The sequence below is a fragment of the Haliaeetus leucocephalus genome, unplaced genomic scaffold (assembly GCF_000737465.1).
Source record: "Haliaeetus leucocephalus isolate CR32 unplaced genomic scaffold, Haliaeetus_leucocephalus-4.0 Scaffold702, whole genome shotgun sequence".
Classification (NCBI taxonomy): Eukaryota; Metazoa; Chordata; class Aves; order Accipitriformes; family Accipitridae; genus Haliaeetus; species Haliaeetus leucocephalus.
The window spans coordinates 127,520-153,169 of NW_010973138.1; the positions used below are offsets into that span (position 1 = coordinate 127,520).

A 25,650-nucleotide genomic window follows, 5' to 3' on the forward strand; every position below is an offset into this window, starting at 1 on the left:
TTTACTCTGTACTCTCTGCCTTCTCCTCTATCTCCTTTGCTTTTTCAGACCTGTAGTTTCTCTAAGCATTCAGGAGTTTCTCCTTTCTCTATTGTCCCCCTTCCCTGAAGACCCCATGTACCCTGGCTTTACTGAGTTTTTGCTGTGGTGATTATGTGGTTGTGACTACAGTAGCTTAAGTCACACTAGTTCTGAGCAATGTCCCTTTTTCTTCAGGTTCAGTCTTTCTCATCTTCCTTGCCTCAAAATTGCCTGAGAACTGTTTATTGATGCAAACTCAGTTTGGTCAAAGTTCTCTTTGATTTTTAATACTATGCATTTGCTTTTCTGGATTTTATTTTTCAGTTTGGTAATGCAAAGTTTATAGTTACTTTTAATATCTGCTATTCAGATTATAGTTTTACTTTGTATAGGTGGTCTGAATCTCAGATTCATGCAACCATGGCTGATAAATTTCCTTGAGTGATGGTGATTTTATATTGCTGTGGGTTTTTTCTATGGTTTTTTTTGTGGGGGGACAATAGGGCCATTGCAAGAACTGCATCGGACATTAAGCATTGGTCAGTGAGTTTTTTGCCAAGTTGGATGATCCTAATCGAAGCTTCCGCATTGCTCTTTCAGTTTCTTAGAAGTTGCAATCTGTTCTGGCATTAGGCTTACCTAGAACAAGAAATAAGCTGTGTTTGGTACTTTGACAGGCATGCTTTGGAGACAGTGGTTAAATATGTCTCTGTATTGCTCTGATCTTCTGTCAAAGGAGAGCAACGTATGAGTTAGAAAGCTGGCATAAGTTCTGAACTGACTTGTTTGTCGTGATGAGCACCAGTTTCTCAGGATGCTCATCTTTGCTGCAGCCTGGGGTACGTGAGATGTTTGCTCATTTTCTTTAATGTGTTTCTTTCTCATAACAGTCAGTCTGATCTGATCTCAAGCCCCAAGTCCATCTTACTCATTGGTTATGGTAGCTTGATTTGAAGCAGTGCTCTCACATGCCAGCATCCAGCTCTACAGTGTTTTTCAGTGCCAGTATTACTGTGGTTTAGAGACAAACTCTGTTGCTGGGAGTTTCATGTAATGTAAGTCAGCTGTGTTTTGTGCCGAAGACTGTTATGAGAACAGCTTTTTTGTAACTGGTGAGTTTTGTGCAGATACATAACTAAATTATGCATTAGAAACATCCCATTTTGTGGGGTGTTGAGAGGTGCTAACAACAGCTAGTGAATCAGGTGAGGTTAGAAGAAGGATTTGAATAATGTGTAGTTGGAAGAATTTTGAAGTAGCTGAGTCATTTTTAACAAACAAAAATTTAAGGGATGGTTCTGTTAATAAATACTCTCCTGGTGATAGTGACTGGAAATTGAATGTAGACTAAGCTCAGAATGCAGATTTTTTCAGGTCATTCATTATAGGAAAAGTGAATACACATACAGTGGGTTATCCACGTCTGGAAATCTCCAAAGAAAGGCTGCAAATTTAACAAGCAAGGTTCTCACTCAAGTACGTGTATGGGTGTTGACACAGCAACTTGCTCAGGGTAGGTCCTTTCCTCTGTTGCTCAAACAAATGGATTATGCAGCAGTGGCTCCTCCTGGCTTCAAAATGTGTAAATCAGAGAGGGGTAGGTGGTTGTTCAATTTAGTGTTGTTAGTGTAGTTACAGTTGTTTCTTGTGACTCAGCAGTTTTTTGGCTGAGGCATTGTCGTTTTCTGACTTTGTGCTCTTACGCAGTGCTATGCACAGCATTACTGGACTGCGTTATGTCAACTGCTATGAACTGATCATCCACCAGCCAGTGCCAACCTAATAAGGTTCTTCTCTATTTCTAGTTGAAACGTGCTTTCTCTGTTAAACTTTGTCAAAGCAGTCATACTTGCTTTCATTTAAAATGGCCACATTTTTAACCAGTAGTGGTGATGTTGCAGATTTGGTAGGCAAAGTGGGGATTATTTTGAATAATATCAAATTATTAAAATTAAAATGTGTGAGCTTTCTTTGCATCTTAAATTATGGCTTCTTCTTATACATCATTATTTTGCAGAAGAGTTGACACTAATATATATTTATTTTATTTGTCAAGTATTGACAGAGGCAGCTCTTCTTTCCTTTTAGGAATCTGGGTAAAAATGGCTTATCTAACAGTAGTATTCTATTGGATAAATGCCCACCTCCACGACCACCGCCTCCACCATACCCTCCCTTGCCAAAGGACAAGCTGAATCCACCTACACCTAGTATTTATGTAAGTAAATCTAATGGTAGAAGTGCATTGCTGGCTGTCGTTTTTAATTGTTTGGATATCTGAATTACATAATGTAATTATTTTAAAGATGCACTGTTCATAGCTGAATTGTAATTACAGTGCTCTCCCAACTAGTATATAAGCAGGAAAAATGCTAACCTTAAAGAAAATTTTGAGACATAGTTTGGCTTTGAAAGTACTTGTAAATTAGGAATTTCAGTAAACAAGAAAAAGTTTCAGAATGTTTTTATTAATTTTTTTAATACTCATAATATTGGCAGAATAAGCAAAACAGTTCATTAGATACAATGCACAAAATTTCAAATATGTATGTACATGTTTTGCAAGTGACAGTTTAGGTATAAATGAGCAAGTAATTAAACTAAACTCTCCTAACAACCTGCTTCAAAATAAAGAAAAAAATTAATGAAAGTTGAGGTGATTTAAGAACAAAACGTCATTAGGAAAAGGCAGGTTTTAGTTGTATAGTATTTTCTTACTCAAACTTTAAAACTTCTATTTTGACAGTAAAGTTTCATAATAGCTTTGTGAAAAGTTTGAGCTAAGTTAGTAATAGAAGAATAAGTTACAGGATGTGCACTGTCTTCATAACAGAAGAATAAATTATAGTATGTCCATATAGCCAGTGTGAAAACCTCAAGTTAGCTTTGATCAGCTCAACTTGGGGACCAGAAGTGGTTGGCGCTTTGGTCTGATACTGCACAAGGATTCTGCCCGAGAGCTAGATTAATTTGGAAGCAATAGTGCTTCCAACTGTTCTCTAAGTGTTGCATCTGAATTAATTACCTTATTAAAAGTTCGTCACAGCTTTGTTGAGTCCATACAAAGCTGCTAAGTCATCATGCTGCAGCATACTGCGTAGATGTGCCAGCGTGGGTCGCAGGATTTGGGAACTCTGTATTGTGTTTTGTTTATTGAAAGAGATGTCTTGGGCATTTTAAAAGATGCACAACAATTTTAAATAAAAAAAAAAAAAGAAAAAAGATGGGGGAGATTAGAGCATAAAATTGAGGTCATAGGTGCACAAAAGCGTAAGAAAACCAAATCAGCCTTTCTGGTTAACATGAGATATACTGTGAGAGTAGTCTTTTTTATTATACTGTTTCTTGTATACATTATCTGTAGAATTAGCTTTTTTGACTTCTAAAAAGAAAGTTAGTATATTATCTTGCTCTTCAGAGAATTCTGTAGATTTAGGGAATGTACAAGGCTATTGTCAGATAAAGAAATAAACTGCAGGAAACCTGAGTTGCAAAAGCCAAGGCAACCTGGGAATAATTCATGCCAAGAAATAAATTGCAGTAACAAATTAATTTCAGGAGTGAACCCAGCTTTTACTATGGAAAGAGTTGTATGAGGTAGCTGTTCATTCCCCATAGTGCAGGGAAATGGAGAAAATTCTGTCTTCTTTCTGTTGTTTATCTTTTTTTTTATTAATCTTTTTATTTTACAAATAAGGAGTCTAAATTCATCTGCCATCTAATATTCCATTATAATTTTACAGTTGGAAAATAAACGAGATGCTTTCTTTCCACCTTTACATCAATTTTGTACAAATCCAAACAACCCTGTTACTGTAATACGTGGCCTTGCTGGAGCGCTTAAATTAGGTAAGTTTATGTTGTATGGTGTTTTTTTTTACTTTGGAAGAAAAATATGTGTTTTTTAAAAAGAAGTCTCTCAGTTCTTAAAAGTGAATATTTTATTTCTGTAATACAGTATTACTTGTGTATTCCAAGTAATTAGGGTAATGTGTCATTTCTCAGTTTGCTGCTGTTTCTAATCTTGATCATCTCCAAAAAAAAATCCCCCCAAATCCAGCAGATTTTGTTGTGTGCAGAGAGGAACTGAGCTGTGGATATGGAAGCTTACAGATAGACTTTTTTCCTATGAAAACTATGGCTACAAGTCTTTGTACTTAGATTTAAAGATCTATAATCTGATGCTGTACAATGTTTTGAACTCTGTAGATAGAAAAACTGTCATTGCTGGTAGGAAATGTGTTATATGATGGAAGTGCATTCATAAAACTCTGGTCTGAAAAATACTTTATTAGTAATAGATTTAAAAATTGTTTGCAGATTTGTTTGCACAAGGCATGTAAAATGTTTCTTGGAATATAGTCTATACAGTAGCTGCCAAGTTTTTTCCTAAGCTTCTACTGTTGTGTGCAGAAAAGCTTTTTGAGCATTAATCACGAGTGTTAATTATTAACCTACAGGTGGCCTGTGTTATGAAGGCTGGGGGGGGGGGGGGGAATGCTTTAGTGTAACCCTTTAGATAACTTTAAGTATTAATTTTCTTGAAACTCTGTTATATTTTAACTCATTTATGAATTTTATTCCTATTTATTAGATCTAGGACTCTTCTCTACTAAGACGTTGGTAGAAGCAAATAACGAACACATAGTAGAAGTAAGGACACAACTACTGCAGCCAGCGGATGAAAACTGGGACCCCACTGGAACAAAGAAAATCTGGCGTTGTGAAAGCAGTAGATCTCATACAACAATTGCTAAATATGCACAGTACCAGGCCTCCTCATTCCAGGAGTCTTTAAGGGTAAGTCCATTGTTATTATTTAAGTTATAATTCACAAACTTTATACCAACTCTGGAACCAATTAATAATGGCTGTTGAAAACAAATGGAAGCTGTAAAGGAAAAGGAGACACTTCCATTAGCATGAAGAGCACAGGTAAATTTACAAAATCTGTTTTGAATAGAGGGTCAAACAGTATATAGGGTGTTCCTCCCAAATGCTTAATGTAAAAGTTAGTTTTCTTAATGTAAAACTCCTGGCTATTACATACTTTACAAGCTTGTTAGCTTAAGCTTTCATATAATAATGTCAAAATTTGTATTAAAATATTTAGCACTTAGGATGTTTGGGTTTTTTTAAACTTGTATTGCTTCGAATTTCACACACGCTTTGAAATCGGCTTTCTTTGTTCTTCATAATATTCTGAATTAATTTGGATGTGGCTTACTAGAAGTTTACACTCATACTTGTCTTTTGTTGGGTACCAAACATAACAGTTTCTATTTAGTTTAGAAGTTGTTAGACATATGAGAGAGTGAAATGCTTGAAATGTTATTTTATTGTTATTAGTTTTTAATATTTTTGCTGAAGTAGTGAGCACATCCTTGGAATTAGCTGTGGGCCCTCCTCGGAGGCTTATATTATCTGGTGTTGTAAAAAAGATTGGGCTAAAGTGGAACTAAGACAACAAAGATATTCTCGACCAGTTGTTAATTAGAAAACAGGATAAACACCAATGTGGGGAATTGACTGTTGCAGTTTTCAGTGCCATTACACAGAAACAGCAATGGTTTCAGTAAGAAAGGAAAGAGAATTTCTAGATTTAAACTTTGGGCATTAGAGGAGAGGATTAGAAATGAAGGAATTAATCGGTAGTCAAAGAAAAGAGAAGGGACGGTAGTCATGGTTTTGAGCGAGCCTGATACAGGGGGAAAAGAAACAGGAATACTGTTGGGAAGTGGGGAGCACTGAAGTCTTCAAGAGCTTGGGACATAAATGGGATTTTTCTTCCTTTGCAGTGGTAATAAATTTAAGTAGGATATCGACTGAAGTTTTCTAGTGCCCTTTGAACAGTTGCACCACCACTGTATTCTTGTACATCATTCCAAAGGGGCTGGAGAACATTACTTCACTGGAACGTTATATATACACGTTTAATAACAAATGTAATTGATCACATACCAGCTTGTCAGCAGCAAAGCCTCAGCTTTGGATTTGCACCAAGAAGTGAACTGCAGGATTTTCTGATTTTTTTTTTCTCTGTTACAAATTGGTGGTAAAAATGCAATATATAAAATAATTTTCAGAATGATGATTTTCATTTTTCCCTTGGAAATCAGACAGTGTACATGTGTCCTTTGCCTAACATTGCTTTGACCTGTCCTTAGGTGACTTTTCACAGTGTTCAAATGAAAGCTTCGTTTCTTCTTTCTACAGACACAGTCCTCTTGGCTTGCCCTAAGTGATCTTCTTCTTTTTCTTTTTTTTTTTTTTCCTTCCTAACAACTATTACATTGCTTTTCTAACATGTCTTGCAGTATTTGATAAATCTATCATCACTAGGTTCCTTTTTGCTTCTCTTTGTCCTTCATTCAAAGGATGAATAAGACTTTCTCAGGTACATAGGGCACTTTGAGATTTAACAACAATCCCATTCAAAGCCAGAGATCTTTGAATAGCCTCCAGGCAGTTCTTTCCTCCTTTTCATCTTAGTTTTTTTCCTTCTGTGTCCATATACTTGCCAAAAAAGAAGTCTTTAGAATAGGGTTTTGAGCACTCTGCTAAGAAGATCAGATTACATCATTTAATATGGTTAGATTTTTTCCACTAGTCATGGTCCTAGCTACTGCAGTGCTAAAATAGCATATGGCTATGAAAAATTCAAAAGATTTTATATAATGGATTTTATAAAATTAATTTCATAAATACTATTCATTCCAGTTTCATATCTGGTTACCTGCTTGACTTTGAAGGAAGGTAAATGTTCTAATCTGAAAAAGTTAACAGTATTCCTTAAGACTGGATTCCAGTTCACCTGCATAATGAAGCAAACCAATATACTCGTTTGTAACTCTAATGTAGGCTAGCAAAAATGTTTACATTGTAGACATTTTCTGTTGTCCTGCCCTGAGCCTTGCTGAATTTGTAGTCATAAAGAATTGTTTGCAATGGCTTTTGACTAACAACTTTTTAAAAAATTTTCTTAACAGTAATATTGACATAAAATCTTAGATACAGGTATTTTAAAGATTGCACCCGCATCTTGAAACAAGTGTGCTTATCTCTGTGAACATGTTATCACTTTATACCTATATATTTTATAAATATTCTTACTTTTATGTATATTTACATATATAGAAAAGCATTTCCACAATTGCATTTTATAGGAGGAAAATGAGAAGAAGAGTCACCACAAGGACCACTCAGATAATGAATCCACATCTTCGGATAAGTAAGTGTGGTATAACTGTGATAATTCTGTAGTTGGTTTTATGTGGGTTTTTTACATCATTCCCATTTTCACGTTCACCTATTTTATTTTCTGTATTTGCAGCTCTGGGAGGAGGAGAAGAGGACCTTTTAAAACAATCAAGTTTGGGACCAATATTGACCTGTCAGATGACAAAAAGTAAGTTGATTACAGTGTCTCCTCACAGTGGTATTCTACAGTATGATACTCCTTCTGGAAAACCAATGCATTCTTCTCAGACATCAGTCTGTTGATAAACCCAATTCCAGTTGCACACCCCATTTCCACAATGAAATTGTTACCTTTGGTCTTTAAACTGTTGTTATGAATCCTTCTCACTATAAAATCTCTTTTCAAGCTTTTCTTTCCAGGATCTTTATTTTTTTCCAGAAATTAACTCAAACATCCATCAGAAAATGTTCATTGTAGACTTCCTTCTAATACATTCCCTTTGTTTCATTCTGAGGCTTTAAATTGTTTACAACTTTAATTACTTCTGACAATACCAAGTTTTCAGTCTTTGCACAGAAATTGTAAGATTAGATGTTTTTTCTTTTTTGTTTGTCTGGATTTTTGTTACTTGTTTTTTTTTTTCCTTTTATTCCTACTGTCATCCTGTCTGCTTCCACTTTTTCATAGCTCTTGCTTCTCTATCCAGGAACAGGGTTCAAAATATGTAGTAAAGACCAGACCAATGCTTACCTGTGGATAAACCATGATACCTCTCCCAGAACCTAAAAAAAATAAGGAATAAATTGAGTATTCTTTAGACTACATATCCTTCTGTGAGTAGATGAAGGTAGCTCAGAAAAACATCAGAAAGTATTAGAAATATTCTGAAAGCATGGTTTTATTGACCAGTAATAATTTTTTATTTGGTTCAATCTCTAGTTAGTATGTATTTCTGTAAAAGATCCAGCATGTCTAGGCTGCCAGTCATGCCAGCTACAGTACAAAAATTCTGATCTACTTCAATCATTAGAGCAGAAGAAAAGGTTATGGTGTTTGAAACTGGGGAATAAGGCCCACTTAAGATGCTGAAGTCTTTAGTGGTGTAGTTACTGAAAGGTCAATACGTGTATATATGTATGTGATCAGAGATTGTTATAAAATTTTAAATACTGATGCTATTTTTTTTCTAAAGAAAAATCTATCTGTAGATACAAAATTGTTGCTAATAAACTAGCACTCTGAGCAAACCATTGGAAGAGAGACTTTAAATTAACCTAAGCATAACTAACCTGAGGCTCATAGGGAATTGGATTTTGATACTTTAAATAGTTCTGGTAGGATCCCAGGGTGCCAGATCTTATGATCTGCAGTCTCAGCTTTTGCTGCAAATTATCTTTCCCCTCAACGAGCCTGTCAGATTTGCGATTATATTTGGAAATATTTTGAAATTGGAAGAGTAACACAGACACCTGGGTGACATTACAGAGCTCCACACTTAAGTCCTGGGATTTTTGTGTCTGAAGATCTGTCTTTTTCTTAATGCAGGTATTCAATTCTGTAGCACATGCATGTTGTTAACTTCGTTCTTGGTCACAACAATTGTGTGCACAGGCTAGGGTATATTTAGACAGTCTTCTTGACATATGTTGTAGCATCGTGTCATTTGGCTCTTGAAAGCATGGTTAACAGTTTCTGACTGGCTGGCTTAGAGTGTGGGGAGAGCACAGCTCCGTTTTCACTTGGAAAAGATGTACACAGAGGCGTAAATTGCAAGCAGAATTTTCTGGCAGTATAGCAGCAGACTGGCTAACTGCGAGAGTGAGTCACCCTGGCTTTTAGCTCACCCTTAAATGAAATTGTCCTTTAAATTTCTGTAACTGTCAAGTAAGGGTATTGCATTGTCTCAACTTCCCTCTTAAGAGATGCTAAGTTATATAGCAGTAGGTTGTCTGCTCCTTTATCTCCTATGCTAACAAATTTTTGAAAATGTTTGTATTTCCCAAACTCTTCTAAGAGTTTTAGGGATTCACAGTTTGTTGATTTGCTATTTTGCTGCAGGTGGAAGTTGCAACTCCATGAACTGACAAAACTTCCTGCTTTTGTACGTGTGGTATCAGCAGGAAATCTTCTAAGCCATGTTGGTCATACCATCCTGGGCATGAACACAGTGCAGTTGTACATGAAGGTTCCAGGAAGCAGAACACCAGGTGAGTATAATCTCTTTGCACGAAAAAAATCAGGTTCTACTCCTGTAATATTGATTTAATTGCACTGCAGATTTTCCGTATCTTACAGCATGCCTAAACGTGATAAAATTGTACATACTCATTATTTTTTTAATTTCTTGTATAACTGAACTCTGTGTGTAAGAAGTGCTAAATTACCTCATAGTGGAAATTTCTGGATTTCTGCAGTGCTAGGAAATTACCATACTAACCTCTTGCATGCAATGCGGAATTCTTTAAGAGGACAAAGAGGATGGGTTAATATCCTTGGACAGTATTTGTATTTTACATGCCTTGAAGATTTTTACAGGTTTCCGAAGTAGGTCTCGTGCAATCATAGAAATCAGTATACTTTGACTTTTTAGATTCTTTATTGTCTGAGGATAGAACTCAATCCTCCATAATGAATAGTGCTGTGTTGGGGCAGTGGACTGAGACATGAGGGATCTGGACTAAATTTCAGGGTCTGTTTTTTCTGAAGTACAACTTTAGAAAATTCCATTAGGGATTATGGCTCGGTTTTCCAGCTGTCAAAAGAAGATAAAATACTGGCATTTCTACATTGATTTTGAAAGCTCTTTGGGACAGGTTTTCTTACTACTTGTCTATTCAGTGCCTGAAGTCATGAAGTTTTGCTCCTGACTGGGACTGTCAAGAGCTATCATAAAACACAAAATCTAAGCTTTAGCATCTTGAAGCATTTATTTCTACAGAAAGGGAACTGCTGAAGTATTGGTCAGATTCACAAGATTGGTAGTTCCGGGTTTTCATTTTCCACAAACTAACAAAAGCAGAATTCTGTTGTCACTGGTAGTTTAATTGCATTTCTTAAAACCATGGAGCACCTAAATAGTGTGTGTAAGTGTCATATAAAAATATGTACTAATACTTAAACTATGATGTAGGGGTTTTTAGTAATTGTAACTTTGCATTTTCATAGCTTCATTTTGATAGATCAGCCTTACATAAAGTGTGTGTATTCTTCTCTAAATTTCAGGTCATCAAGAAAATAACAACTTTTGTTCAGTAAATATAAATATTGGTCCAGGTGACTGTGAATGGTTTGTCGTCCCTGAAAGTTATTGGGGTGTCATGAATGACTTCTGTGAAAAGTAAGCTGGGCGTGCTGTTTTTCCTCTATTTTTATCAAGTTCTTTGTGTCTTTCTCAGACCTAAGTGGGGAAAATCACTGAGGGTGGTGTAAGAGGACATTATTTTACAGATTTTCCATGTAGTCAGAAAAGTCTTTTAAAACAAATCAAATGGAAAATTTAGAATTTATACAAAATATGACATTTGTACAGTGTACAGAAACTTGGATTGCCTGTGATAGCTTTGCTCTCAAAAATTAGCGTTAGGTCTGTTATTTGTTTTTTCGAACACAGGAATGAAGGTAATATGAGAAGTGAGAGATTGGTAGTAGCAAATGCTCATCTAGGTTCAAGATTCAAATTTATGCATTAAGGGGGATCAGAAATTTACTATAAGCATAGGCTGCCTGCTAGCAATGTGTATTATGTGGCACCAATCCAGTTTTCTTAGTAGTAACATTTCCATATCAGAAAATCCGTCGTAGTCCTTACTGTTTATCTGGGCACTGTATTATGCATATTAAAGCTGACCTCTACTATTACCAAATGGTGATGCTTTTCTAATGGCTTCTAGGGCTACTGCAGTGGAGTGACAGAAAAAAGTTGAGGGTGAAGGAATTGGGGGTTTGTTTTGTTTTTTTAGGACTGATGGAGTAAAATATTTTCCTGGTGATATATGCTGTTAATCTTTATTATGATTAATGTATATGTTGTACCCAAGCGAGTACAGAGTAATTGGTGTTTTGGCATTGTTTCTTGCTGCATCTAGAGGGAGAGCTTAGTTTACTTAGACCTCAGGACATGTCATGGCATGCTTTGCATACACTTATGTGTTTGTAGCTTGCTGGAAAAGTTGAGGTGCACTGACCGTTGGGGAAATACTCAACCATATCCAAGACTGGGGTTTCTGTGTTGTGCCTTGTGTTGAGTGGATGCTTTAAAAACAAACAAAACACACACACATGCATATGCACCCCCTTATGCCCACCCCCCTACCCCCACCCCCCCAAAATAAAAAAAAATTATATGAGCAATTGCATCCCCTGATCATGCTAGTATTCAAGCAGTAGCCTCTGAAGCTGATCTTACGGGAGAATTTTTTTTTCTTACCTAGCCCAGTTAAAACTGGACTAAGCTCTTGACTTTCCTTCAGAACTTTTCCAGAGTTCTGCAAATTCATCTCGGTGTCTCTGTACTCTGTATTTTCTGCCAGTCTACTGACAACCTTTCTTATTTCATCCACCTTTACAAACATGAGCCATCTCAATGTAATTCCACTGATGCAATTGCGTCTCTATGACAACATGCCTTTTACCCACATGACACTGTCCCTAAGGGTGACAGAGAAACTAAGATCTTGGTAACCTCATAAAATGTCTAGAGTGCCTGACAGAGGCACTGAATTTTCTTTGAAAACTATGAATTGTGAAGGATCTCCCGTGGTACAGTATAAAATTGGGATAAGTATGGGAGAGACGTATGTATTTTGCATGACTATAGTGGAAGAGTTCACGCTTAGGAAATCCATATGGAGGTGTTTGTTCGTGCTTCTCAGGTGGGTCGACATTTCTTGGCTGAATATAGCATAGACCTGTGGATCACAGTTGAGATGGTGCCAACAGGTTGCTGCTTGTGTGGACAAGCTTCACGTGTGTACAGTGACAGTACGAGTACCTGGCTGGCGTTGTTCAAAACAGAAAGCATTCTTAAGAGCTGGTATGGCCTGTATATAAAATCAGGCACTGGTTAAAAAAGCAGCAGCAGTGTCATGCTAGATCTGACCAAGGATTTCTCTGCCTCAGCATTAATAAAATACTGGGAAACTTAAAGAACATAACTGGAAGCCATAAACTGACTTCACATGGGCAGCTAGATGGTTAAGTGTTTTAATGTATGCAGGATGTGAAATATGGAATTAGGATCAGGAATTTTATAGACGAAAGTTTCCTTTTGGCTAGTCCTCCCAGGTCACTGATTAGATGCAGAAAGCATTTTTTGTGATGATCGGTTTTTACAGGTAATTTTGTTGAAGTATCAACCACTAATATGTCTGCTGATAAATGCTGAAGACTTTATTTTTCCTATTGTTTCAGGAATAATATGAATTTCCTCATGGGATCTTGGTGGCCAAACTTGGAAGATTTGTATGAAGCCAATGTCCCAGTTTATAGGTTTATTCAAAGACCAGGGGATTTAGTGTGGATAAATGCTGGCACTGTTCATTGGGTTCAGGCTATCGGCTGGTGCAACAACATTGCGTGGAATGTTGGCCCTCTTACAGGTATGGTTGAATAGTGCCTGTGGTGAACTACATAATTAGGTAATATTATACTACATATGCCACAGAACCTGTCATTTCTTACTAATTTACCATGCTTTACTAGATTAAAAAAATGAACATACTGTATTTTAAAACATGGTGTGTTGAAGCTTTAAATAATTCCATTGGTAAGAGGAATAGAAAGAGCAAGAATGCAGTCTTCGCGCTCGTTCATTTAATGGGTTTGTAAAAATTACAGTTGTATAGCAAATACTAGCAGAATAAAATGTTTATATTAATTTATACACTCTGTCTTGTAGGCCATTTTTAACTTTGTCTCTCAAAATTTGTTCTACTCAGCAGACTGTGCTGTAGCTTACATATGAGTTTAAGGACTTGTCCAGTCTAACTTTTTCAGGACAACAGATACCTAATTGCTCTTTAGTAAAAGCATTAGGAAATGCGAACAGTTGTAAAATTTTATTCATAAAGGAGTATTAGGTTTTTCAGACGTACTGCTTTGGAAGTCTTTAGTTTTGAACCATGGTGTTGGAAGGTTTTTAGATGTGAGAATGGAAGGAAATTTCATAGCTAAAATGAGCTTCTGTCAAGCATTTGAAGAGAATGTATTTTCAAAGAACTCCCGTTTTCTTAAATAGTTTAAGGTGTGTCTTTATTTCATTATGGTGCAATAAATAGTATATATCCAGGATTGTATGACTGACCAATACAGAGCTCACTTATTAAGTTGCAGTAGATTTTGTAGAATGTTTTTTTAAAAAAGGGCAGGGTGAGTACGCTGCTGCTTAATGAAAAAGTCTGACTTACTGCAACAAATCTCTCAAGGTGCAGTCTTCCTTTTCAAGACGTATTATATACACCATAGCATTGTGAAATTATGGTAAAGAGCAAATAAAGTGAGATGCAGACATTTCAAGTTTAGTTGTTTTTTTTAAATCTGAAATACTTGAAAATTTATTAAGTAAACCTTTTTGAAATATTGCTCTCTGTTCACCATAGAAATTGAAGACTTGTCAGTAACTTGTTCTCACAGATAGTTACTGCTGTAGCATTGTGCATTCTTTTAGCATCATAAATACAATTTTTAAAGAGTAATTTTACAGAATTCAAGTCTAGTTGGAATGAATGGGTCATTGCAAATGAAGTTTAATCTAGCCCTAAAAGGTGTAATTTTTTTATTATAATCAGATTACTTTGGCTGCACTTGATACTTATTTCTTAACTTGAATAATTGCTTTTGTAATTTTGTTTTTGTATAGCCTGTCAATATAAATTGGCAGTGGAACGGTACGAGTGGAATAAACTGCAGAGTGTAAAGTCCATAGTACCCATGGTTCATCTTTCATGGAACATGGCTCGAAATATCAAGGTCTCAGATCCAAAGCTTTTTGAAATGATAAAGTAAGTTCTATTTATTTGAACATTTACTGTACCCTTTTCCTCTTCAAGCATGAAACAATAGTTGATTTGTAAGTAATCCTCTCTGGTTTTGAGAATCAAGCCAAAAATATTTTATGTTTTTCAAAGAATCCATTTATAGATACCATTAATTTTATTATTTATTTGATGTTATTGTGGCATAGCTTTAGAGTGATCTAATTAAATTTTTCGTTAAAAATGCTATAGACTTAATATAGCAGTTTACAGAAACAGTTGACTTAGATGACAAAAGCTGTTCAGGGTACATAAGAAACAATGAAATTAGGTCACCAACCCAAATACTAGAATTTGGATGTTTGATCATTTTTACAGCAAGGTTAAACTTAATTTTACATTTCTAGAACCTCTAGTTAGTGCTCACACACGGTCATTTTGAGATCCAGTATAAATGTTTTAAATAAAGGTGAGTAGGAATTTGAAAGCCTCCTTCCCTTTGCTCGCTCTTCTGAACAATGAATTAATTGATGTGTAAAACGGTAATTGAGTTTAGTGACATTTCTCATATGCATATTCCAAAATGCAGGAATATTCCAGGCTAGGAATATTGCAACCTAGGTTGAGGAATGAATGGACATTTCAGCATATATCATAGGTTTGTCCTAAACAAAGTGGAGGAATGAATTCCAAAGCAAATTACTCGTCAGGAGAATACTCTGGTAGCAGCAGTCTCTTGTTTTCCTTAAGCCTACCAAAGAGCTTCTAGCGTGAGCACTTTTTAGTCTTACCAACCTACTGGATCCACAAGCATTGAATCCTTTTATAATTTGCATTGAAATGGACCTTTAAAAAAATGGGTGGGTTAACTTGCAAAGGAAGGGCAAAGAAAAATAATTTATTTCCCCCCCCCAGTAGGACTTATTGGTGACATCTGAGTGAGACTCCTTTTTACAGTAGGAATTTAAGCTTGAATATCTGTTGCAGAATGGTGGAATTGGTGAAATGGTAACTTTGTAAGGACCAAGAATGTTGGAAGTCGAAGACAGGGAGGTTTGTAGTCACCATAAAGCTAGTTTTTGGAATACCATTTATGTGTGAATACTTTCTTAAAATCTAGTAACTAATATCTAGGGGAAAGAAAATCTTTGCTGAAGCCTTGACAGTCCTGCCCCTTCAGTTAAGCCATTAGTGCTCATATTCACAATGCCAGCTGTCATAAAAGGGAGAGGAGAAACTGAATAGTTAAAAATGAGAAACGGGGAAAAGAAGCAGGGTGTGGGAGGGAGGAAGCCAGAAAGTCCATTTAAAAAAAACCAAAACAAACAAACCCACAAACTTATTTCACAATTATCTTCATATGTATATCTTCCCAAGCTTAGCAGGCATCTATTGTAAAGCTTGAAGCAGTTCTGGAATGTTTTTGGCAAAACATGATTTCAATATTTTGGCACTTGTATTTTGCATTTGCACAAGTTTGGGGGTTTTTGCCATGGTTTAGGCTTAAAAGGAGAAAAAACATGACTGAGCAGATACAAACTTAAGTCTTGCATACATTTGCTTTTTCCAGCCTACTGAAACCATTTCCAGTGTACTTGGATTAAGCCCTCCATTCAAGTTAGTTGTCAGCCACATCCCAAGTTCCATGCTATGTGTGCAGAGGGGAAGAAGATCCAGCGATGAGCTCTGGCTTGTAACATGTAGTAGCAGTAACCCGAGATAACTCTTTGTTGTGGTCACTTCTGTAGTTATGGTATAGCTGTTAATAGAAACGGGTGTCACCAGAATACACAGTCTAGTATCTGACCATGGCTTTGTAAGCATACTGGAAATGCAGAAATCTTCATGATCTCCTTCATGATTATGCAGTTGCATAATTTTCCTGTGGACCGCTTGTCTGCAGGAAAATAGTACCAGCTGGCAAGTAGCTATTGTCCACTGCTCCTGGATTTTAATATGTACAAAATACAGACATTTGTATGTTTATATATATGTGTGTATGTGTATGCATGTGTATAAAAACACTTGAGAAAGAGTGATTTCTGATACAGCTGGTTGAATTTCATCTTGAATAGCTGACTTTTCATTTGTCATCAAGAAAAAAATATATCAGTGACACAGCTGTCACCTTTTTGCCAAATACAGGTCTGTATCTGAAATTGCACATCTAAGATACCTGAATTGTTTAGGTAGTTTGACTTCTGTCTCTGGGGCTTCTTAGGTATCAGAATAGTACAAAATAATAGCTCTTGGAAAATTATAAAAAGTAGTTTGTAATTCCAATTTGAAAGATAAATACAAATGTGCCTTACTGGGTTATGTGAGAGTAACCACTACAGAGGCAGTAAACTAAAATTTAAGCATGCATATAAATATTGGGAACCAGATTAATGATGAAAAGAAATAGAATAGTAGTAGGGGAAAAAATAATAGAAGGAAACTTCGCTTTTGGAAGAAGTCTGAAGCCTCCTTATATTTTTAGTTAATGTGCAACTTGGTGCTGTCTTGCTAGATGAAAGATAAAGAGCAAAAACTGAAACTTTCTCATTAGATGTTTCTTAAAGATTTAATATTAACAGTAGAATCATGAGCAGGAACACAGGCAGACAAAATGATTTAAAACTTGACTAAGGGAGCACCACCCTCAAGAAAAGAAAAATTAACCGCAAACCTCTTAGATGGAAGCTAGAAGGACTTTTACAAATGCATCTGGGGAAGAGAAGAATTTTAGGTAGTAGGAACATAGTAATAAACACTTAAAAAAATAATTCCAAAGTAACCAAAATACTAAGTTCTTTTACAAAACCAGTTTTAGAAATGTAAAAGAACATGACATGGGAGAAATTATTTTGCACAAAATCGCGAAGCCAGATAAAATATATTTCAGTATCAGTAGGGAAGTTATATAACTGAAAGATTCAGAGAGGTCATTTTTGCATTGCTATTGGGATGGTCTCCACAATTCGAAAAGTTTTACTGGATATCTAAATATTCAAACAGGTTTCTCACTGCTCTTCTAGAATAAATCAGGATGATGTCCATTTTAAAATCTTCTTCTCTTAAATATTTGAATTTGGCTGGACATGATTTACTCATACTCTTGATGCCATACCTGAAAAACATTGAGGGAGAGCTATGGTCTTAGATTTTCTTTTAACTGAGTTCTCACTGTACAAGAATAAAAGCAGGCCTACAATACTAAAAGCTGACACCATTTATCTTACACAATGTGACTGCTAGAAACCTTTTTGACTTGCTTTAGGCTTCCCAAACTTTAGGAAATTGTGGTGCATTTTCAAAGTGGTGGTTTGTATGCTTTCTCCCATTCTTTGATAGCATGAAATAGTTAACATTTACGTTTTCAAGTGCCACTACTAGGATCTGAATTTTATCTAAGGAGGGGGAACTCACCTTCTAGCTATTGTTTTTGGCTTTGGTTGCAAATTTGGCAAACGTTGCAGCAGTGTTATATGTGGGTTATATTTTGGGCAATTGTTTTTTCACAACTGTAACACTAGAAAACTCTGAAAATTCTTTGGAAGTCAAGACTGGAGAACAATGGTGGCAAGTGTGCAGATGTGCTTCCAGTTGCTCTTTGGCATACCCAAAGACTTTTCCAGATAACAGCAGAAGAGAAGAATGGTAGCTTTTGAGTTTGTTTGAAATTGGGCAGTATTGCATAAAAGAATGCTCTACCAAAGTTACTGAGCTTGTCAGAAGCACATTAGCCCAACACTCAAGTGAATTAATACATGATCTATCACATACGGTTGGCCTTAGCATCATAAGTCCCTTTAACATTGAACTTTGAAAGTGTTGAAGGAGTTACAGCTAAATGAGCTGTTTAATTTTCTTGAAATTCGGTATATGAAAATACGATGTTTAATGGAGAAACATGCTTTCAGTTTTGCATTATTCTTACAGTCAGGGTATTAATGAAGCCATAGACGTGTTTTTAGTGAAGATGAACAGTCTGAGTATAAAACATCAAGAGAAGAGTATCTCTAAGCCTAAGATTTTATTAACTACTTGGAAAAGCATGAAAGAAACATTTTTTGAAAAAATACAGAACATATATCTTACATGTTTAAGGTTTTAAAATGGGAGAAGGATCAAGTTGAAAACATTTTGATAGAACTCTTGAGCACTTTGTTTTCCGTCCAATGTTTATTCCTCCCCTTATGTTTTTTTTCAATCTTCCTTCTGCATCTAATGAGTGTGTAACATAACCACCCTGTGGAGGAGAAAATTAAAGGCTGTAAAGGCTGCAGCTCAAATAAATAGGATAGCTGAGAGCTAAAAATTATTGTAAATAACATTGTAATTTAGAAATCTGGCGACCTATTTTGCCAATTTTTTTATGGGTATGTACGTAGCTCATACAATGCTAGAAAACAAGTTAGATTTTCTAGTACAGAAGAGAACTGTATAAAACTGTGAAGGTTTTTGTTTTTTTTTTTATCCTTTACAGAAGGATGGCATGGAATTGTTGATTTTAATTTGACATTTGACCAGTTTTTTTCTTCATTCATAAAATAAGTGTTAAAATTGTACTTGTTTTTTTCAATGTTAGGGGTTTTTTTTTTCCTATGAAGGGACTTCCTTTTCTAATATCAACCTGTCTATTCTTTTTCCTTTTACACGGAAGAAGATACCTGTTGATAGATTTTATTTCCACTGTGTGTAGAGTGATTCCCGTCAGAACTTGGGTTTTCAGACTTTGGATGACTGAAAGTTCAGTAGTGCTGAGGAAGCAACAAGGTTTTTAGGATGTTAGTTAAAACGGTTCCTTGGATTAGCCTATAGTCATTTACACAAAATGTAAACAGTTATTTTGAACTTGGCAGTTCAAACTGACTTTTTGCTGATAAATTCATAGTTCAAAATAAAATACATTAATTGCTTTTGAAAACACATTGTTTTATTGTGCTTAAAAGGCCATTCATGCATTCCAGTCAAAAATGAAAGACGCAGCCTGTTTGCAGGGCAAGGGGCTGTAGTGAAATTGAGCAAATCTATGCAGAGGTCCATAAGCATGTGGTCTAACTTCTACCTAAGTCATGAGTCCAGTGATTCTTATTAGTCAGCTGTTCTGAAATCCCAGAGGAAGAGGAAACTCCAAGTACAGGGTCTTGGAAGAAATTTAAGCCTACTTGAATCTTGCTATAAAGTTGAATATTGAACTTAATATACAGCTGATTTTGGTTGCAGGTACTGCCTGTTAAGAACTCTCAAACAGTGTCAGACACTGAGGGAAGCTCTAATTGCTGCAGGAAAAGAGATTGTCTGGCATGGGCGAGCAAAGGACGAGCCAGCTCATTACTGTAGCATTTGTGAGGTCAGTAAAAATATGTGTTGGGCTTGTGTACTACTATAATATGTATTTAAATTTTGTCCTGTCTTTTGCTATTGTTGCTATTTTAGTTTTGCTTTTAAGTTGCAGCAGCTACTGTATGCTGTAAGCACATATATGTGATGCAGTACTGTCTTCAAAGAGCTTATCAAGCTGTTTTTCTAGACATAGGCTGTATTTTGCTGCAGTCTCTTCCACAGTACTGTTATTCACTAGGTCGATTTTCAATTCTCAGTTATTATAAAGAGTTGTTATCCCTTCCTGCATATTATTTGATCTGCTGAGCTTCATTTTAAAGGTGTATCTGTCTTCATTTTAGAAGTCAACAACATCCCCAAAAGAGAGAGAATTTAAGGACATACCTTTTTTCCTGAAATTTTTTATTCTACTTCCTGTTAATAGTTTGTTTAAAGTATTGGGTAATAGTTTTCATGAAGCATAAAAGAAAATAAAATTTTCCTACCCCCTGAATATCAGTTTCTAGTTATCTTCTGACTCAGCCTCCTGGGCAGGATGCGCATGTGACTGAGTAGTAAGGAAATAAATCATGAATTTCTTTTGCAGACAAATTTTAAAAAGGAAAATTAGGTATATTTGTTATAAATGTCCACCTTACTGAGTAACCCCTAGTTAGAGTATGAATCCTGCTTTTGTCAATATTGACCAAAAGCTTTCCCATAGCGCTGCTCATCCAGACATCCACAATGTAATGTTAGTGGTTTTACAGTATTTCACTTCTCTGCCTGAGCCTTAGGAGGATAGATTTTCCCCGAACAAATCTAATTTTTCTCTTTGCATGCACAAGGTAAGGTTGTAAATGTTGAAGAAAATACCGTTTACATGGTTTAACTTCTAAAAAATTAAATTGTAATGGTTGCTCTTCTGTTTCCTATCTAACAGGTGGAAGTCTTTGATCTGCTTTTTGTCACTAGTGAGAGCAATTCTCGAAAGACCTATGTCGTACATTGCCAAGACTGTGCACGAAAGATAAGCACGAACCTGGAAAATTTTGTGGTGCTAGAACAGTACAAAATGGAGGACTTGATGCAAGTCTATGATCAATTTACATTAGTAAGTCAAATTAATAAGTGGGTGCATAAATACATTATTTGTAAAGCAGTTGTAGACTGTCTTGGTACTCCACTGTATGAGTGCCATGGACTTTCTGATTCAAATGGAGGTATGGGTTGTGTGTGATATTTACAGAACAAAACGCTGAAGAGTCAGAATTATGTGAAATAGTACAGTAACTTACTGCACAACATAACCGCTGAGTTTTCAGGAAAAGTATGATGTTACAATTCATAAAGTTGTGGCTTTAAAAATCCAATAGAGATCACCTGAAGACCATAACTGGATCAGATGGAGATGGGAAGAATCAGGACAGTGAAGCTTGGAGAAACTAGCACCAGGTTCAAGAGCATCTCTAATACATTGGTTGTGGTATGAAGTCAGTATAGCAGCAGAGCATCCTATGCACTCAGACCCCTTCCTTCCCCTTCCTCACCCATCCCCTCCCAAAGCAGCACTGTCCTTCTGCTTAGCAAGTGGATGCTCTCAAACAGTTCTGTCATTTGGCTTGGGGCCTCCTTTGCATTTCAATTTAAAGCAAAAAGCCTCTTTGCCATTATAGCTTTGTGCTATATATGGCAGCCTCCTGCTTTGAACTGTGTCAGCACAACTGTCCTAACATTTCACCCAGGTTTCATTGTTTCAGGCAAAGATGGCTTGTTTGTAATCGCAGTGAAAGCGATGCTGGATTTATTTATAAGACTTGCCTTTCTGTCAAAGGAGACAAACATTGGACTAACCGTTATGAGAATTTTGTGTTGCATTAAATGCAACAGCCCAGAAACGGCTGTGCCTTTTGATTCATTTCCAGGTGCCGCAGAAAATGTATGTTTAGACAACTATTTCATGTAATGCTATCATGTAGCATGATAAGTTGTGACCTTTTGAGGTGAGGCCTCAAGGTTCAGCAGTAGAGGCTGGCAAGAGTGCAGGACCATGTCCTCTGAATTTAATTCTCTTCATTGGTCCTACAGAGCCTGAGGTGGTTGAACTTCAATTCATACTTCTAGGAGCCCATTGTCATTGTAGTTTGTGAAATACTGCAATTTCGAAGTGATGATCTGTTACAGAAAAGCATATAAATAAACACCTGTTCTCAGATACGTCATCCAGTTGAGTGGAAATGGGCAAGAACATTTCTGTATGGAAAAGAGCGGGGAGGGAGGGGTGTTTTGTTGTCTGTGTTTATAACATCATATAGGTAACACTGATGATATTGTCCCTAGAACAAGGGTTCTCAACCTGTGAGTAGCTCCCTCCCCTACCAAAGCCTATACCTGCAGCCCTAAGGGGGGGTTAATAATTGTTCTCTTGTGAAATTGGTGTGCACATTCATTTCTTTTAAAGGGGATACAATCTCAACTGAGAAGAGTCATAGCCTAAAGGTGACTTCTCTCTCATCTAGAAGAGTTAAGCTTTGTTACAAGTCACAGGATGAAGATAATCTCAGATGGCAAAGGTGCAATAGGCCTAACAAAGAGTCTTTGTGTTTGGGGTGAAGTATTGTGAGCAAACGTGAGGATCAGTTAGTGTTACTGTTTCATAAGTGGGTACTATCATATGATTTAAAGTGTCTTTAAAGACTGTGAGTAGCTTCTTGAAGGGATTCCACATCATGACAGGACTGATGAGCAGGAAAAGAGGAGAAGGAAATGCCAACAAAGATTCGGGTTTTTTGATGGTAATACCACAAAGTATAATATTGGGAAATAGTTAGGTATCTTCTAGACCTTGTCTCCTGAAAGCAGGCAGGAACAAGACATCTAGCTTGCTTCACTCATCAGGCACTCTGGTGTTGTCTTCCAGGATTAAAAAAAAAACAAAAAAAACCAAAAAAAACCCCAACCCGAAACAACTTTGTCCGTTTGTCAGAGAACCTGAGACCCTTTCCACAGATATCCTAACTTCAGAGTTATATGTTGTTGTTTAGGTAGAGGGGGGAGGGAAAGAAAAAGAGAAAAAGAAGAAAAAAAAAGAAAAAGTAGGCTGCAAGGCATTTGGAGAAGCCACAAATGGACAATCCCTCCCCCACCACCACCACTGGTAAACAGGTTGAGAATCCCTGTTTTAGCATATATAAAGATACATCTATACTGAGCCCACATGGAGCTCTTTGCTGCAGCAGTGGGACTTGTTTTGGCAGCTCACATTGTATTAACACAGACATCCCCACAGCATACTCCAGTCTGCAGCATAGGCAAAATCCTAATGCAGAGTAGTCATAAAATGCACGTTGTATTTGACTTAAGTTGGAAGAAAATGCCAGTATCCACTAGAAAGAGTCCTGAAGTGTAAAAAGAGTAGTGTGTGTGACTTTAAACTCTCATGGTTACAATTTGTGCAGGTCTTGGTTAAACAACTGAGTTTTACACCCTTGTAGAAAAGGTAATTTAATGTTTTCTTTTTCAGGCTCCTCCATTGCCATCCTCCTCATCTTGACATTTTTTCATGGACATTAAATGAAAACTTTTCTGATATTCAGGAAGTGACCCAGTTCTGCACCACTGATTTTTGTAGCTATCCCGTAAGGCTGCTGGCTGAAAGCTGTGTCTATGCAACCTTCCAAGTGCGGAGTGTCAACCAACTGGACAGGAGAGAGCACTGCCTCCTACTCCAGAACTCAAAACAAATAAAGCTCATCCAGCTGTACTTCAAAAAATAATTCCATGTTTTGTATATATCTGACAAAACTGGCAACATTATACAGACTACTGACTTGAAGACCACCTCTTTTGTATTTCTCTGTTTCTGGGCTGATGAGTTGGTTTCATCCATTTTTCCCCTTCAGAATTTCCCTTGGAAAAAGTACTAGCTTAGCTGGTCATTTCTTTGTAAGGTAGTTAGAAATTTTAAGTCTTTCTTTGGGCAACTTTTTTTTTTTTTTTTTTTTTTTTAATGTGAAGAGTTAGGTGATATAAATTTTTTACTGCTTTTATGTTTTTCTGTCTTGTTTTGAAACCATGACGGTTACACTTTTGGTTCCTAAATAAAATTTAAAACAATTAACAGCCAAGTCACAAAGATAAATGGGTTGCACATAGACTAAGGAATAAACTTCAGATTTGTGATTTTTGTTTCTAATCTTGATGTAAATTTACACTATTTATAAATACATATTTATTGCTTGAAAATATTTGTGAATGGAATGCTGTTATTTTTTCCAGATTACCTGCCATTGAAATTTTAAGGAGTTCTGTAATTTCAAACACTACTCCTATTACATTTTCTATATGTAAATAAAACTGCTTAGCATTGTACAGAAACTTTTATTAAAATTGTTTAATGTTTAAAGTTTTTCTATTGTTTGAGTTTTAAAAAGATTTTATGTACAGTGCCCAGTTTTTGTTCTTTTTTGAATCTGATTATATATATTTTATATATACTCTTGTGCTTGTGTATATATATAATATATATAGAAACTCGAATATAAATAATGTGTATAAAGATTTAGAGACTAAATTTTTCTCGTTTTAAGTTTTACATCTATGGTAGATTTGAGGTGTCTACTGTAAAGTATTGCTTACAAAAGTATGATTATTTTTAAAGAAATATATGGTATGTATCCTCAAGACATAGAATGACCTTCAGACTGGTTTATTGTTAAATTGCACTTTTTGCAATAACAGACCAATAAATAGTTGCTGCCAAAATGTAGTAGTAGAAAATAAGTAACGGCTAAACTTTAAAGCTCTTCAAGAAAAATACCGGCTTTGACAGGAAGTTTGGCACTAGTTTTAGAGGAGGAATGAAAAAGGTGAATTTGAGTTTGGGTGGGGATATATTCTAGAATTCAACCAAATTGCAACTTATATATTACAATATGTTCTAGTAACAATTGAAAAAGTTAAGACCTAATCATCTTGGCGTCATTGTTGACCCCAAAAAAGGTCGTTGTTTTGTGGTATTCTATTGTATTTTCACATATTTTGTAATACAAATTCACTGGTAAATTTTTGAAGCACTAGGTTTATTTAGGACAAGTTTATAATATATCATTGTAACAGTTTGCAGTTTTAATGATGGTATTTATTTTAAGTTGCTCCTTTCTCATTAGCTTCTTGAAAATGCATTAAATCTAAATTTCAAAATTGATAGCTTTCTTATCGATCAGATTGACTGATGCAGAAGGTTCTGCATCAAACAATTTCTCATAATTTCTCATTAGTGGGGTATGTTAGTGATTGCATTGTTAAATTTTTTGTAATCAATGTGAAGTGTTAAAGGCACAGAGCATGCTGATAGTTTCTTTGAACAAAAAGAATCGCCTCTTACATTGTAGTTTCAAACGAAGGGTGTTTTAATGAAGAATCGGTACAGCTTGTCTAATGCTGTTACAACAGGCTATCCGTAGTTATAAATGACTTTCTTGCTAGTTCTTACAACAGTTGGACAAAAGGGTATCGAGATTAAAGAAAAGCAAAACAAATGCTCTTGCCAGCAAAATTATCAGCTAGCAGTTAGGAAGCCAGTATTTGCAGTTCTGTAAAGATTTAAGTCTCAGCTCTTGATAACAAACTCTACAAAATCATAATTTTTTACTTATGTATTTTATGCAGTCATAAATATTGTAATCTTGACAAACCATGCTGCAACTGAAAAGCTACTCCTTTACAGTAGTCTTAAACCCAAATAAAAGCAAGATAACTTACCTCAACTAATGGTAAACAAAAAGTCCTCATTTCTCAGTGCTGTAAAAGAATAATTGCTAACTAGGGAAAGAGCTACTGTGTGCTAATCAAAAGGGCTTTGTACCTTTTCTTCCCCTTTGGAAAAGAGGATATGCCATTACCAAGGAAGAAAATTCGTATTTACCAATGAACAAGTAGACCAAATCAGTAGAGCATCAGGCAGTGTCGCTCATTCTGCATGAAGGTTTTGTCATGAATTTGAATTGCTGCAGAGTTTTAATATTTTGCAGTTTTCACACTTCTTAATTACACTATGCTCCTAACCGATGGACAGTTTTGATCTATAAGCTGCTATGATTTAGAATGCTTTTGTTTCATTTTATTAAAAAAGCACAAGTTAATATT

At 35.9% G+C, this 25,650-nt stretch overlaps 1 protein-coding gene across 19 annotated transcripts in view; it reads left to right on the forward strand.

The window, feature by feature from the left end:
• KDM6A (lysine (K)-specific demethylase 6A) overlaps positions 1 to 25,384 on the forward strand; it is a 127,713-nt gene extending 102,329 nt beyond the window's left edge. For 7 of the 19 annotated variants that reach the window (XM_010580228.1, XM_010580230.1, XM_010580233.1 and 4 more), the window contains 11 exons: positions 2,110 to 2,239; positions 3,765 to 3,870; positions 4,616 to 4,821; positions 7,188 to 7,252; positions 7,355 to 7,429; positions 9,281 to 9,429; positions 10,445 to 10,559; positions 12,632 to 12,819; positions 14,079 to 14,220; positions 19,405 to 19,531; positions 20,447 to 22,437. In XM_010580228.1, the coding sequence (XP_010578530.1) occupies positions 2,110 to 2,239; positions 3,765 to 3,870; positions 4,616 to 4,821; positions 7,188 to 7,252; positions 7,355 to 7,429; positions 9,281 to 9,429; positions 10,445 to 10,559; positions 12,632 to 12,819; positions 14,079 to 14,220; positions 19,405 to 19,531; positions 20,447 to 20,743 (1,600 nt within the window). In that variant the 3' untranslated portion in view covers positions 20,744 to 22,437. Of the gene's footprint in view, positions 1 to 2,109; positions 2,240 to 3,764; positions 3,871 to 4,615; positions 4,822 to 7,187; positions 7,253 to 7,354; positions 7,430 to 9,280; positions 9,430 to 10,444; positions 10,560 to 12,631; positions 12,820 to 14,078; positions 14,225 to 19,404; positions 19,532 to 20,446; positions 22,438 to 23,026 lie in introns of those variants that run through there. The other 12 variants (XM_010580232.1, XM_010580236.1, XM_010580238.1 and 9 more) reach the window with 6 other exon arrangements.
• Positions 25,385 to 25,650: the final 266 nt, after the last annotated feature.